The sequence below is a fragment of the Lactuca sativa genome, chromosome 6, assembly GCF_002870075.4.
Source record: "Lactuca sativa cultivar Salinas chromosome 6, Lsat_Salinas_v11, whole genome shotgun sequence".
In the NCBI taxonomy this organism is placed as follows: Eukaryota; Viridiplantae; Streptophyta; class Magnoliopsida; order Asterales; family Asteraceae; genus Lactuca; species Lactuca sativa.
The window spans coordinates 195,649,324-195,665,629 of record NC_056628.2 but is presented as its reverse complement, the minus strand read 5'-3'; the positions used below and the strand labels follow the sequence as shown (position 1 = coordinate 195,665,629).

General features: G+C 34.4%; 1 protein-coding gene across 1 annotated transcript; it reads right to left on the bottom strand.

Moving 5' to 3' along the window:
• Positions 1 to 13,803: 13,803 nt before the first annotated feature.
• LOC111908833 (F-box/kelch-repeat protein At5g43190) lies at positions 13,804 to 15,189 on the bottom strand. Its single transcript, XM_023904631.2, has one exon. The coding sequence runs from the start codon at positions 15,089 to 15,091 to the stop codon at positions 13,946 to 13,948; it is 1,146 nt and encodes a 381-aa protein (XP_023760399.1). The 5' UTR covers positions 15,092 to 15,189; the 3' UTR covers positions 13,804 to 13,945.
• Positions 15,190 to 16,306: the final 1,117 nt, after the last annotated feature.

The window sequence follows — 16,306 nt, the reverse complement described above, 5'->3', positions numbered from 1 at the left end:
CTCAAACCGAGAAGAACCCCAATGTGAGTGCAATAACTTTGAGAAGTGTCAAAACACTTGGAGAAAACAACCCTAAAAGAGTTTCAAGAGAAGAAGAATATGAGGTTATTGTTGTTGAGCCTTCGAAGGTTGAAGCTACTCCAAAGGAACCGGTTGTGCCAAATGTTGATCAACCTGACTCTTCCATCAAACCCATCAAACCATTGGTCATACCACCACCCTTCCCTTCCCGGTTAGCCTTTTCCAAGAAGATAGAAGAAGAAAATGAATTATTTGAAACTTTCCGCAAGGTCCAAATCAACATTCCACTATTGAATGCTATTAAGCAAATTCCAAGTTATGCAAAATTCCTCAAGAATTTATGCACCAAGAAGAGAAAACTCAAGGCAAATGAAAAGATTCAAGTCAATGCAAATGTGTCTGCGGTTATCCAAAAGAAATTACCTCCCAAATGCAAGGATTCGGGAATATTTTCTATCCCTTGTACCATTGGTGATTTGCATGTCAAAAGTGCCATGTTAGATCTTGGAGCCTCGATCAATGTGATGCCATATTCGGTTTTTCAATCTCTCAATGTTGGACCTTTGGAGGAAACCGGAGTAATCATTCAATTAGCAGACAAGTCAAGTGTGTCTCCAAGAGGAGTGTTGGAGTATGTGTTAGTACAAGTTAATCAACTTGTTTTTCCGGCGGATTTTTATGTCATTGATTTTGAAGAGAAGACTCTTTCCAAATCATCTATGATCCTCCTTGGAAGACCTTTCATGCATACCGCTCACACAATCATTGATGTCCATAAAGGAAAGATAACTATGGAGTTTGATGGAGAAACCAATCAATTCAACATCTTTGAAGGAATGAGGTACCCTAGCAACATTTCTCCATTGTATCGGGTTGATGTGATTGAGCCAATAAACAGGATAAGCACTAATGTATGCACAGACAAGATAATCATGGAAGATGATTGTAATCCTAAGAGGGAACCTCAAAGAAGATTGGATTCTCCAATGATGGAAGTGGTCAAGAAGAAGATAATTAAAAGGTTCAAAAGGTGCAAAGAGAAGAAAAAGGCATTTCATGACAAGCACATAACCCAAAAACACTTTATTCCGGGTCAAGAAGTTATTCTTTATCATTCACGCTTAAAGCTATTCCCGGGAAAATTGCGATCTCGATGGCACGGACCTTTTATTGTTATAAAAGTGTTTGATCACGGTGCGGTTGAAATTAAAAGTTTGGAAACAAATCAAATATTCAAAGTGAATGGGCACCATTTGAAACTATTTTATGAAGGCTTTGACACGGGAGAATTCGACAACGTAACAATGGAAACACCGATTTACGAAGGTTGACGGAAGCGGGGCTATGTCTTGGCAAAGACGTTAAATAAATGCATTGTGAATAAATAATCTCCGCTTGAAGTTTTGTTTAATTGTAGTTAGTTTAATTTCACTAGTTCTATTGAATTGCATTGGTGATTGAATACAACCATTTCCCCGAGGATCGATACCCCTTTTTACCATTATATTACGTTTATTTAGCAATCAAAGGGTGTAATTTGCTTGGTGGGCTTGACATCCCATCATTACTACATTTATTGTAATTATTACATTAAAATATTATGTGAAATTTAATAAAATAAGAAAATACATAAAATGACATGTGAAAAAAATAAACTCAAAATAACCACAAAATGATATTTAGAAAATTAAATAAGAGTGTGAAATATGAAAAAAAAAATCTTCTTTTTTTATTAGAATAGATACTTTATAGCTAGCAACAAAAGTAATACATGTTGCTTGTTTCAATATTTAGCAATAAACCATTTGAGCATACAATTTATAAAGTTTCATCCAAATCATCATTTTATATATATTTCATATAATTTTATCATTTACTATCTACAATACATTTAACTATTTAACTACATAAAATTCAATGAAACATATTAAAAGAAAATAGTTTTTTTTCCTACTTAACAGTTTAATTGTCATCAATCTCCAAATTATTGAACAATTTAATTTTCATCAAGCTCCAAAACCATTCAACTTTCAATTTTCAATATGATATCAAAAAGTTGAATACAAAAAGCTTATGATCAATAACGATTCTCGTATGCTTGCCTAACTCAGAACATGCAACCAATAATTTTCGAGACAAGTCGATCGGTTTTCCTACCATCCTTTTATTCTTTCCATACAATTGAATTATTGAAAATAATATTTTTCACCATCATATGCGTGTTTCTTTCATTTTTTAATATTGAAGTATTTAAAAGGACAGCATATAAGGATTACTTGACTAGCTACGCATAAAAAACAAGAATTGTGAATGCAATTATTAAGTGATAAAATCAAAATATAGAGATGCAACCATTGCTACTAATTGATGTTCAAATTATATATATCCATTAAATGCTAAGGAACAACTATATTATTTCATGTCAAAAAACATGTTCTTTTGTCAACCACATGCTTTCCCATAAGTTAATCAAGCTGCTCAACTATACTTTAACTTTAAGGGAAAGTATACATATGGAACTTTAAGGAAGTTAAAGGATTATTTTGAAAAAGATAGGGCTTGGCTTCACACATTATTATTGAAACCCCGAGCATGCAGATGAAGAAAGTGCAAAAAAGACATATATTAAAAGTAGGTCAGAAAGAGGGGTCAACTCACTTTAATTAAAACAAACTTTTCTGCTTTAATACGCTTTTTTATATGATTATCTTCGTTGTTAGCAATGCTAATAAATCACCGATAAATTTCTATAAGTAATGTCTACAAAAGTGTATTATTATAACCAGAAACATTGAATGTTAACGCATTGATGGAACATAACAACCAAAACCAAGTTCAATGGAATGTCATTTATGTAATATAATGATGAATGTGGGCTCTCTTTTTTCTCATCTAACATTTCAATTGTCATTCAACTCCAAATTTCAACTTGTGTTCCCACGTGGTTGAGTTTAATTTATGGCAACTTGGCGTCATTCAATATTTCCATTGAACCATGCATATATGTAAATATTGAACAAATGTTTATGATTTTAAAGTTTGAATTTACAAGTGGCAAAGCTCCAACATGGCATTGAAGTAGAGCTATAATCCTCATGCTTAAAAATCGTTGGAATTATGTGCTTTATATTATAACATAATATCATTGAAACTTCACTTAAAATGTCTATAGGTGGGGATGTTATTTTTATGATTGTCAACCCCTAAACGGATACGAACCTAAGACCACACGCTTCATAAGGTGCCAGATGACCCACGAATGCTACCAAGACAACTGACAACCCCTTCTTGAGTCTTGAGTCTTGACTTTTGACTGGGTTTAGTGCCTTATTAACAATGACTTTAAAGCCCAGTTTTAATATTATTGATAGTCCATTTTGGGTGAACCCAAGCTTGCCCCAATTATATTCAGCCCAAATGTTCAGTGGACACACTCATCTACGATCTACACCAATACTAATTAGTAATATATGTGTGGTCTTGTAATTCATCGATGGATTCGTCTTCTTCGTCTACATAAATTTAAAGTTAGAAATTAGAACTTGGAGGTTGAAAATAGCATTGGACGCTAACAAGTTTTTGGTTATGTTAAAGTATTGAATCATCCTAACTAGCTTAAAGAATCATATAGTACTCTACATTTAATGAAAATGTTGCAATTCTAGTACTTTTTCCACTTCTAACTTCAAACTAAACCTATTTTCCTGAACCGAATCGGCATCTTATCCTTTTGCTCTGCAACAACCTACCAACAAACTCCAACCTTAACACAAAAATTTACACTATTTTTTGTCGAAAAATTACACTAAATCACTTTTAAACTCAAACAACATAAACATATTTTATTATACAAGTCATAATACGATACTTATAACAATTAAATAAAAAATACTTAAATAATAACAGTTAAATCATAAAGTGACTTTTTGTGGTGTGAAAAGTTTACCTCGAGATCACTTTTGTAACACCGTAAATTTTCAAACAATTTTTCATTTTAAAATCATATTAATCTCATTAACACAATCACAAAAATCCCCAAAAGTATCAAGTTATCAAAACACATGTTCATAAATTGTTTAAAACACAATCCAAGATCCTCCAAAACATATCTCCAACTCGTGTGTGTGTACAATCAAGCAGATGCCTTCCCGTGATCCTGAGAAGTACCTAAACACATAACACATAACACGGTAAGCACGAAGCTTAGTGAGTTCCCCAAAATACCACACACATCTCATTAGCCTCTCATGGATATACTTAATTAAGACCCTCCGGTCAATGTGTCTCAGTGGAACCCTCCGGTTCCACAACTCAGGTGGACCCTCCGGTCCTAATTTGGTAAGCTCAGAATAATACACAACATAAATCACAAAGACATAATGCAGGATATCACACTACTCAATAATGTGGCACATGAGTACGTTGAGCGTACTGAAGAGTACGATGCACGTACTCATGTGCTTAAGTTGGACGCGGACTCGCCTAGGTACGCTGGGCGTACCCAGGGTTACGCTGGGCGTAGCGGGCCCAGATGCAAACCCTAATTGTGGTCTGTGCACTATAAAAGGAATGTTAAGGCCTTATCCTCAGCCACCATTTCAAAGAGTAAAACCCTAATAGAGATCTACCCTTCGTTCCTAGCTTGTGTGTGTGTGTTCTAATCTTGAAAGTGTCATTTCAAGGTGGTGAAGGAGAAGAGGAGGCCATTATAGAAGCTAGAAGTTGGTGGACAAGAGTAGATCTGAGTTCTACAGAGGTTGGAGCTTCTTTCTGAGGTAAAAAGCTCAAAGCTTTCCTTGTCATTTTTTATTTATGCTTCTTGGACCAATTTCTAGGGTTTTTGGTCCTAGGGTGGAGACTTTATGAGCAAATGGTCTCCATAAGCCTAGATCTGCCATATTTCAGGGTAATATGAGTTGCATGTTCATAAAAATCCAATCTTGGACGTGAATATTGAGTCATGCATGAGATCTAGACTTATGAGGAAAAAGGAATGGTGTTAGAGTGATTAAGGACCTTTACAGCCATGCAAAGGCTTAAAGGTCTCGACTTTATGGATTAAGTGGCCTTAGAGAAGTCAGATCTGGAGTTTGAGTTTATGTCTTAAACATTTAAGACCAAAATCCAAGAAACGCTGAAACCGAGACTTACGATGGGCGTAACTCTCAGAACGCGCAACGTAAGGGGTTGAGACCCCGATCATGGATCGTCGGCGTACACCCCGCGTACAGAGATGGTACGCGCCGCGTACTGCCCCCTGTTGACTTTCGTTGACATTTAGGGTTTTGGTCAACATTTGGACTTTTGGGTCGGGGAGGGGTAAAATGGTCTTTTACCATTCTGTAGGATTGTAGGAATGGATTTAATCTAGCCTTTGAGAGCCATTATTTATTTAAGGATACTGTTTATGTGATTAGGCGGGGGCTAGATCAGTGTTTTCGTGTGCGAGATTATCTGAGATCCCGAGGTGAGTCTTCTCACCATACATTACCTAGAGTGGTATTTATGTGTAGACTCGAGGGTCTTGTATGCTATGTGTATGTATGCGATTTTGTGCATTTTGTTATATGTATGCTATGTGCTGTATAGACCGGGCCGGAGGGCCCAATGATGTAGACCGGACCGAAGGGTCCAACGATACATACTGGACCGAAGGGTCCGACGAGCTATGACCGGTCCAAAGGGTCCAACGAGCTACGGGACTAGAGGGTTTCGCTGAGACACATCGACCGGAGGGTCGTACTGTAGCCTCAAGTGGCGTATGTGTTGTATGTGGTATTTGGGAACTCACTAAGCATTTATGCTTACAGTTGTTGTGCTATGTGTTTCAAGTACTAGCGAGGATCGCGGAAAGGCGCCGGCATGATTCGTACACACTCATAGAGTTTACGTTTTGAGATTCTGGGATGTGATTTTGTTATGATAACAGTGGATACATTATGTTTTGATATTATCTTATGAATAAAAGTGTGTTTTAAAAATGAAAAATTGTTTTGGAAATTTACGTTGTTACAAATTTTTTTTCATTTTTTTCAACATGTTTATTATTTTAATAATACTATGAAAGATATTTTAAACAATTCAAGTATACTTTACATAATTTCAAAACAATTTAGTAAATTTTATATAAATATTTTTAGTGTTATATTGTCTATAATCAAATATTAATAAATTATAAAGTTAATCACTAAAATTACCAAAATATATTGAAGCTAACCGGAGAAATAACCATCGTCTTGGAAAGTTTTAACAAAATGAACTTGTTGTTTGCTAAATTAATAGTTTTTATTTATTGTTATTTAGCAACTATTATGTTTAATTATTTTATATAAATGCCTTTAGAAATCATATCATCATAATGATCTTTGTATTCGATTTGCAAATGATTAAAACTAAATAAAATTTTGATTTAGAATTACTTTTAACTATTGTATGGTTAATTTCAGTTTATTTCGGCATAATGCAGACGTTAAAACACAAAAAGATTTCTTATTACAGTTGGCAGGCGTTTGATCCACATTTTCTATTGCAGAGGGGTTGCAAATGTGGTCCATAGACTACAAATGTTTTAGCTTCGAAAAAATAAACAACACCTCACAGTCTATCAAGTTCCTCATTACATTAACATAAAAACTACCATTCAACGATTGATTGGATTTTATAGTGTCAATTTCATGAGAATGAGCAAAATTGTCGATGACGGGAACAAAGATTTGATATTTATGAAAGCTCCACAGCTGAACTTGGTAATTTTTTCCAACATCCAACGAAACCATTTGAGCTGGATCTATCAATAATAAGTGTTGACTCACATTTATCCATATTGTATAACCCCAAAAACTGAGTTACTAATGTACCCGATTCATTTTATAAGGCTAAACGGTGTCATGCCGTTTTTACCATCGGACTCCTAGACTGGTGGTTATTTTTGTCATTTTTGCCACTTTTAAAAATGGTTAGGGTGTGGTGTTTGTGTTTACCACCAACAAAAGGAAAAGAGAGAGGAAGGTGAAATTGAACGAAGTAAAAAAGAGAGAGATTGGTGGAAGTGTGTTGATGAAGATTACTGGTGAAGATTACCTCTGGCAAATTATTAGGTTAAGGGGTGGTGTTTACCGCCGACAATGGTTGCCACATAATCATACCGACGGTATTTCGTTGCCACACCATATAGCCTAGTTATTTCTTGTATCAATCTTTAAGCATAAGGACTTGTTTGTTTTGCCTCTTACTGAGTCCAGTAAGAGGTAATGTCTTACTCAGTCAGGTGAAACTGTTTGTTTTTTTGCAAAAAAATCAGCTTCTTACCGGGTCAATATCCTCTTACCGAATGAGTTAAAAAATGATGTTGACCGGTGAAATAAACTCACTTTCCTCTTTATGCCCTAATTCACCCCTCTTCTTTTTTTATTCCCGCTGCTGAAAAAGGTACCACCCTTTTCTTTCTCCTCCAGTTAGTCAAGCTTTCTTCCTCCAGAACTCCGACAACTTCCATTGCCGACGTCTAGTGACATCCATTAAAGTTGCAGCTAGCAGTGCCATCGAGCACATCTGCACCGTCTACCACAGCAGCGTTGCCAACCATCGCCTTCCTCTGCCACTCTTTCCTGGTATGTAGCTGAAGTGTATATATATATATATATATATATATATATATATATATATATATATATATATATATATATATATATATATATATATATACACATGAAATTAGATACATATAAATGAAATTGAATGTTGAAATCACATACATATAGATGATACATGAATTCCGGAAAAAAAATTATTGATATCTGAGATATTGAATGTTGATTCTTTTTTTTTTCTTTTCTTTCAACAATGTTGCTATCACTATCAGGTGGAAAAAAAAACTTTAGGTTGCTTTATGCGGAGTTGAGCAGATATAATTGGTTCAAAGATTTAGGAGCTAATGTAGTTTTTTGGATTGTGGTTTCTTCTGGTCAAGATGTATATGCTATATTTGTCTGTTGTAAATGGGATAAGGGTGATGATTTCACACTGGAGGAGAACTATGCGAGTATAGTTGTGTCAACAAAAACCAAATTGAGGAAAGAATGAAAGATGATTCTTTAGAATATTACAATGATCAAAGTCATAGCTTACTTGTGGTTTTGCAACAGTTGTTAGTTTTCGTTTATAGGACAAACATTATACATAGAACCTTGATTTTATATGTTCTATTTAGGGATAATTTCATCTATATCCTTAAAAACTTTAAATATTATTTTATATCCTTACAAATTTTAAAATTACTTATATATCCTTCTCAAACTATAAAATTTACATTAATATCAAAATTCATAATTTAATTTGATTTATATGAATGTAATATTCAAAAGTTTATCTAAAATTAAAATTTCATATGAATTTACTAAAATACTTTTTCCAAATTAAATAGTAACCAACACATTCGCCTTCTCCCTTCACCTTACACCCAAATGGTTGCAAAAAGTTATCAAACATGCTACTGCAACATTGACAAAATAAATTGATTATTCTTAATAATACAAAGTCATATCAAACTCACAAACCAACAAGCATTGGTTTTGTGATCTTATATGGCCTCAATTCCTTATTAAAATAAATAATACACATAGTCGTTGACATATGATTCCATGAGCAACCAAAAATTGAATCATGTATATTCCAACGTACAAACCTAAATTAAATAAACTTGTGCGCCCATAATGTAAAAATTTATTTGTGTACCATGAAACATCCAAAATCTATTTGCCTAATTGCAAGTTATAAAACGCAAAAAAAATTGAAAAACGGGGGCAAGTTCGTTCTTTGATATTGTAGGGCATATTAATTAATGAAAGTGATAATGAATCAATCAAAACAGGTGCAATAAACATGCCTAATATTTATTTTATGATTTAATATGGAAAGGATATTTTGGTAAATTTATATGGAATGTTGAAATTTAAATAAGTTTTTCAATATTAAATTGATATATTTCAAATTAAATTATAAGTTTGGATATAAATGTGATTTTTTGAAGTTTGAAATGATATAAATGTAATTTCAAAATTTATAAGGATATTAAAGTAATATTTAAAGTTTGTAAGGATATAGATGAAATTATCCCTTTTATTTATGTTATTTGGATGATTGTAGTTATTAAAAAGTGTATATATATATATATATATATATATATATATATATATATATATATATATATATATATATATATATATATATATATATATATATATATATATATATATATATATATCGGTTTGTATCATATTTACATTATATAAGCTTAGGTACGTAACTCCATAATACTACATCGGTTTGTATCATATTTACATTGTAATTGCCTAATGTTCTTAAACTTCAACCGCATAACTTGATTACTTCCAAAATCTTTGGACTTTCACCAATATCTTTCTTTTACATCACGTATTTCTATCGAATACCACCTGATGGGCTTCATATCCTACCGCTACAAATGAAAGGATGTAGGGAAATATAATGATGAATTTCCAAATTTTTTTGAAGTAAATCAAGTTTAGGGATGAAGTTTAAGAACCTTGTATAATTGCAATGAAAATTTAATGCAAAATGACGTAGTTTGATGAGGTTAGGTACCTAAGCTTATATAAGGTTGTTAGGTATATTCATTTTACCCATATATATATATATATATATATATATATATATATATATATATATATATATATATATATATATATATATATATATAATGATACTTTCTTTTGATGTTTTTGTTTGTTCGATTATTTGTAAATTCATATTATTTGTCTAATATAAAATAGTTGCTAACTTTTGTCAAACTAATCGATTTTATTAAATAGAAGTATAAAATGGTTATGTTTAGCATTTAGCAAAATCAATCAAGAGTAAAAAACTATCAAAAAGTCGCTAAGTCATATTTATCGTAATGGTTTGTTGTGTTCATTTCATATGAAGGTAGGACTAGGGTTGTAAACAAGCTAAACGTTTCCCAAACAGTTTGTGAACTGTTCGTCGGAAAGTTCATTTATGTTTGTTTATTTAATTAACACAAATGAACAATGGTTTTTATTCGTTCATTTATATTTGTGAACGTCGTTTATGTGTCGGGGCTTCGTTGGCATATATTGTGTAATATTTTGTTCTTTATCTTCTACTAGAATGTTATGTATTATGATACATGCATACATAACATCTATGATTAACACCATCGGACCTTTGTTAACATAATTCTAAAACATTTTATACTAGTTAATTGTTTTATTAGACTATATATAAACTTTAGACAAAACTGCAAATTTAGTCCCTGTGGTATTCAAAAAACTTTGGATGGGGTCAAAAAACTTTCGGGGTTGCATGGAATGTCCAAAATCAAAACATTTCTTTGATTTTGGTCCAAAAAAACTTGAAAAGACGATTATGCCCTTTTTATTTTCTTTTTGGTATTTTTTATATTTGCTTTAATAACTTATTAATCAAAAATTAAAAATAAAAGAATTGGGCCCACCCCCACCCCTACCGATACTCTCTCTCTCTCTCTCTCTCTCTCTCTCTCTCTCTCTCTCTCTCTCTCCCCCCCCCCCCCTCACTCTCTCACTCTCTGTCTCTCTCTCCAGATCTTGTATGAATTGATGAATGAAAGGGTTGTTGATTTCTTAAGATAATCAACATTTTGAATAAACTTCTCGATTTAAGCATATACCGAAGAGGTCTAAAGTTAGGTCTTCGATTTTAACAGAGGGAGAAAGGGATGAAAGGGTGTCCGTCTTCACCAGAAAGATCTCCAGATCCTCAGTCGAAACCTGATGCTGCTGCCCTTCTCATTTGCGTTTATGCTTTAAGCTGTCGATAATGGTTTTCGTTCAAGATCTGGATTAGGAATCAATCGCTGAAAACACTAGCAATCAACTGTCACCGCCATTTCGAAGAATGTTAGGGTTTCAAACGATGATGTCGTCGGATCTATGTCTAACCCGAATCAAAATCCGTCTCCACAACCGAGATCTGAAGACGAAACAAGATCTAAAGGCAAAATATCAATTTCTAGAGTGTATGTTTCTGTTCATGTTTGAAGGCAAGAAATCTATTTCTTTCCCCTGAATTCTGGCATTTGTGTATTAGCTATGAGATGAACACAATATCTTCATCTTTATATTTCCCCTTATTTCTTCATCTTCATCTAGTTCCCATATATTCATCTTGTTCAGCCTTATATGTATGTGTATGAATAAGGAAGAGAGAGAAAGTGAGAGAGTGTATCAATCTGGTTTAAACCTTCATCAGATGGTAGTGGTGATATTCCGTTTTTTCTGAAAATCAGAATGATGAAGATGGGTTTTGTGGAGAGAGAGAGAAAGAGAGAGAGAGGGGGGGGGGGGAGGGACGGTGGGTAGGGTGTGGGATATTTTTTTTCTTTTTTCTTTATTTTTTAATTAGAATAGTATTAAAATAATTATAAAAAATACAAAAAAGAAAATAAAAGGGCATAATCGTCTTTTCAAATTTTTTTGGACCAAAATCACAGAAATGTTTTGATTTTGGACCTTCTATACAAGTGAGAAAGTTTTTGGACCCCATCCAAAATTTTTTAAATACCACAAAGACTAAATTTACAGTTTTGTCTAAACTTTAAATGTTATGGAACTAAATAAAGTGTTTATGAAAGAATCCAAAAGAATATTATTGAGTTTTGATTTCAATTCATGGATAAGTATTAAGAAATGCTCCAACAAGGATGATGGATGGATCCATCTCATCTAACCCAACTCAACTTCCATCGTCAACTTAAACAAATACGACCATCCTTATCAACTCATCCCCGACGCCGTTTAGTTAATATTCTTGCCTATTCTCGTACCAAAACGTATAAACATTTAAAATATTAATTACAGATTCCACATCAAAAATATGTGTTAAAACATAAAATTTGGTGTGATGAAGTCAAAGTTGTCGTAAAGGAAAGATTCTTTAAGAAATCACATATGATTATAATGCTTAAGAAATCACATATGATTATAAAGGACAAAACTGCAAAATTGGTCCCTGTGGTATTTAAAAAACTTTGGATAGGATCCAAAAAGTTTCTACGATAGTCCAAAATCAAGGTTTTCATTTGGTTTTGGTCCTAAAATTAAGAAACTTTTGTAGTTTTGGTCCATGGAGCACTTGAATTGATTGTTTTGCCCTTTAAATTTCTTTTTTGTTTCTTTTTTACATTTTCTATAAATATTAATTAAAAAAGACCCACCCCATAATTTCACCACTCCTCCCATTCCTTCCCCCCCCCCCCCCCCCCTCTCTCTCTCTCTCATCTTCTTCTTCCTCGCCCTCTCTCTCTCACACACATATACACAGAGTATTGTATGTATCACAAGAACCCACCCTCCATTTCACCAAAATCCAAATAAATAGAGACACACCCAAAGTTTATCATTTTGATTTTGAGAACATCGTTTGTTTCCAAATAGTATGAAAGTCAATTGTTTCTAGTTCATTTTAGAAAATAGATAAATCGATCGGAAGCCATAACTGATTTGACTGGATGAGAGAAGAAGACGAGGGAGGTTGTCTCCGGTGGTAGATGAAGGTGGTTTACAATGGACTTCTCGAACGACGCTGGTTACCTGGATGATGAAGAATTGATGTGTTCCAGATTAATGGTACATGAAGATAGAGGGTTATAGATCTGCATGCATACACCAAATAAGGGAGACAAGGTCTTGATTGGGTTTGATTTCTCAGCTCTTCCAAATCGACAGGTACAATGACCGCCGACTACATGTCCTCCCTCCTATTTCCTCCATATTCAATATCGAACTGTATCATCTCCCTCCTGTATTCGTTGGAAAATCTCACCGGAGACGAACACCCCCGCTCAACTCTCTATTTTGGGAAAAAATAAAGGAAGTAAAGAAAAAAGATGCAAATGCAGTCGCCTACCATCTTCAATTGCAATAATAGGGAAGAAGGAGAACTAATCTAGGGCTTGGGAGAAACACGTGAGAGAGAGAGAGAGAGAGATTCTAAAATGCGGTGTTTGTGTTTGATCATTGAAGAATAGGAGTTGGTTATTGAAGGTGAGCAAAATAAATTGAAGAACCATGTTTTTTGGGGGTCTCATTGTGCGTGTAATCTGTAGAAAAAAATCAAGTTTTTTTTTTTTTTTTTTAATTTTCCTTTGTGATTTGCAGGTGAAGAGGAAGAAGAAGAAGTGTAATCTGTAGCAAAAAATCAAGGTTTTTTTTTTTGTTTTGATGTGCAGGTGAAGAAGCGGAAGAGAGAGAGAGAGAGAGAGAGAGAGAGAGAGAGAGAGAGAGAGAGAGAGAGAGAGGGTACCGTGGGTGGAGTCCTGGAGAGGAGTAGGTGATATTTTTTTTTTATAATTTTTTAAATACTAAACTAAATAAAAATAGAAAAAAAAGAAATAAAAAGGGTAAAATAGACATTCTAACATTTTCAGGACCAACACCAAAGGAAAACCTTGATTTTGGACCATCCATGCAAGTTGAAAACTTTTTAGATTCTATCCAAAGTTTTTTGAATACCACATGGACCAATTTTGACAGTTTTGTCGATTATAAAGCCATTATAATTTTCTGATTTTGATTAAATTAATAGAGTATCGACCTCCTTTAAACTTGACCCAAAACAAGGTGTTGAATTTTCTTTTTCAAAACAAATCCACAGATTCCTAACCCCCATCTTCTACTACAAACCAACCTTTGACTATTCTCAAGATCAAACACACAGAATTCAATGTTCCCAATGGGCCTACACTAACAGAAAAAATACTTCATTTTTACTGGTTATACAAACATCACATACTGTTTACAAAACACATTTTCATCTACTAATAATTGTTGAAGTTAACAAGCAAAATGAAAGGAGTAGAAGAAAGAAACTAAGCACAAATTACCAGCTAAACGAAAGCATAGAGCTCAGGAACGAAGGAAAACCACTGAAAACCACAGCTCCATTTCTCAGGAAGAGAAGGGGATTTTGGCAACCAATGCCAAGTCTTTCTTGACACTTTATAATACAAAACTTCAGGCCAAGAATAACAACATACACAGATCATACCTTGATGACAAAAGCAGTAGATGTGTTCATAATTATGGTAGCAAACTGACCCCAATTTCTTGCACATCATCTCCGGAACACTTTGAATTTCCATCCATTTCCTTCCCTTTACATCCAGTTCCCAGACCTTCATGCTCTTCGATATCCCATTCCTCCCAATTCCCCCAAACATAAACAGCTTCTTTGATCCCTCTCCGTTACCATTCCCTGCCGTCAATCGGACAAATGTCAGTTCCCCAGGCAAGTCTACATCCAATGTCTCCCATTTTCCGGTATGCAGATCAAAACTGGCCACCGAAAACGGCTCTCGAGTCGCAAAATACAGAGATCCATTCAGGAAGACTCCTTTTTGATGATAACTGTCGCCTAGGGTTCTCTGAAACCCATCGTATCGGGTCCACTGGCGAACCCTGGAATCGTAGACGTAAGCGTAAAGGTGAGATGATGACGAACCGGACGACAAGCAAAAGAGGTGGTAACCAGAGGAGTTTGTGATTAGGGTTGGGAATTCAAAGGCGAAAGGGTATTCGGGGAATTTTACGATCCTTGAAGACGTCGCGAGGAGGTTATAGAGGAGGAAGGCTGAATTGGAGGAATCCGGCACGGCGGAGAAACAGAGTAGACAGGTAGCGGTGCAGAGGAGAGGTGTGAAGGTGAGGGAGTCAGTTAACGGGAGGTTGATGTCGCGCCACGTGTTGAGAACGGTGTCGTACAGGAGGTAGTGGCTTGATTGAGGATGAGATAGTAACATGAACGAAGAGAAAGGTGAAGACGAAAGTGAATTGGCGTGTTTCGAGAGGAAGAGTGGAGAGAAGATGAGAAATCTGAAGTGTTTACAGGTTGATCGGAGGTATAAGAAAGTTTTGAAAGGTAAGAAAGAGAGTATACGTTCAAGGAGTTCGACGGGGAGTTTGCGCCAGATTTTGCGATCCATCTCCGGCGTAGAAGTCGCCGGAGATATCCTTCTGACTACAGCGAGTTCCATTAATGGTATAGAAGCCAAAAGGTGAATATGCAGAGTAGGTGGAAGACGTGGTCTTCGCTTCGTAGTGAGAAAATGAATCCAATGCCGTTTCGCTTTATAAATGAAATTGCGTAAGTTAAAGCATTTATGATTTATGATTGGTATCTACAATCAATTCATATTTATTTTATAATAAAATTAAATAATATGTTTTTAACTCAATAAAATGATTAATCTTGAATTCTTGATTAATGTTTATTAATTGTTATAGTTATTTTTTTTTGGAACCGGCCAAAATATATATATATATATATATATATATATATATATATATATATATATATATATATATATATATATATATATATAAATGCAAGAAAAAGAAACTGCCACAATTAGTGACATACAATAGAACGGCAAAAAAAGGAAAATACAAATAAAAAAAAAAACTGAAATAGAGATAGTCAATAAGACAATGTGCATTGAGACCATGTTGCCCAATCCATCCGGTTTAATTTTACCCCTGTTTTTCACCCAGAGATATGTTATTGATTTAATAAAATCAATAACTTTGAGTTCTGGTAGCCGGTTTTTCTTAAAGACTCTTTCATTCATCGATTTCCAAATGCACCATAAAGTTCCATAGTAGATTGCCAATAGGATCTCTCTCTTTTTTGGCACCCACCCCACCGAGAAGCCGAATCTACAACTTCCTTCACCAAATGAAAGGGTTCTGTGTTCAAACCACACCAGCTGAATACACCTTCAAAAACCTTCCTAGCATAAGGGCAGTCTACTAGGACATGATCAGTGCTTTCTTCACTTTAATTACACATAAGACAATTCATTGTTTCCGTAGATACCCCTCTCTTTGACAGCTCTAAGGCTACTGGGATTCTGCCCATAGCCACCCTCCATATAAAACAATTGACTTTCAGGGGAATTACTTTAAGCCAACAGAATTTTTTGTCATTGTTGTGAGGCCGATAGTCCCATCTTTGTCTAAGAGCACAGACCGAGTATGTTCCATCCGGAGTAAGTTCACATCGCCAGCTTGCATTATTGAGAGTGAGGGGTTTAGATAATACAGAAGTGACAGGAATACTCTTTTTAACGAGGGCTTTTCTTATCCCAGCAATGTTATTCCATACTCCCGATAGAGATCTTTTTGAATATACATCCACTGGCTTTGACCTGATGTGGTGCAAGCTTAAGATAACTTCTGCCCAAAGGTGG

Excerpts from the sequence above, each read along its gene's own strand:
- LOC111908833 (XM_023904631.2), bottom strand. The coding sequence starts at position 15,091 with ATGGAACTCGCTGTAGTCAGAAGGATATCTCCGGCGACTTCTACGCCG.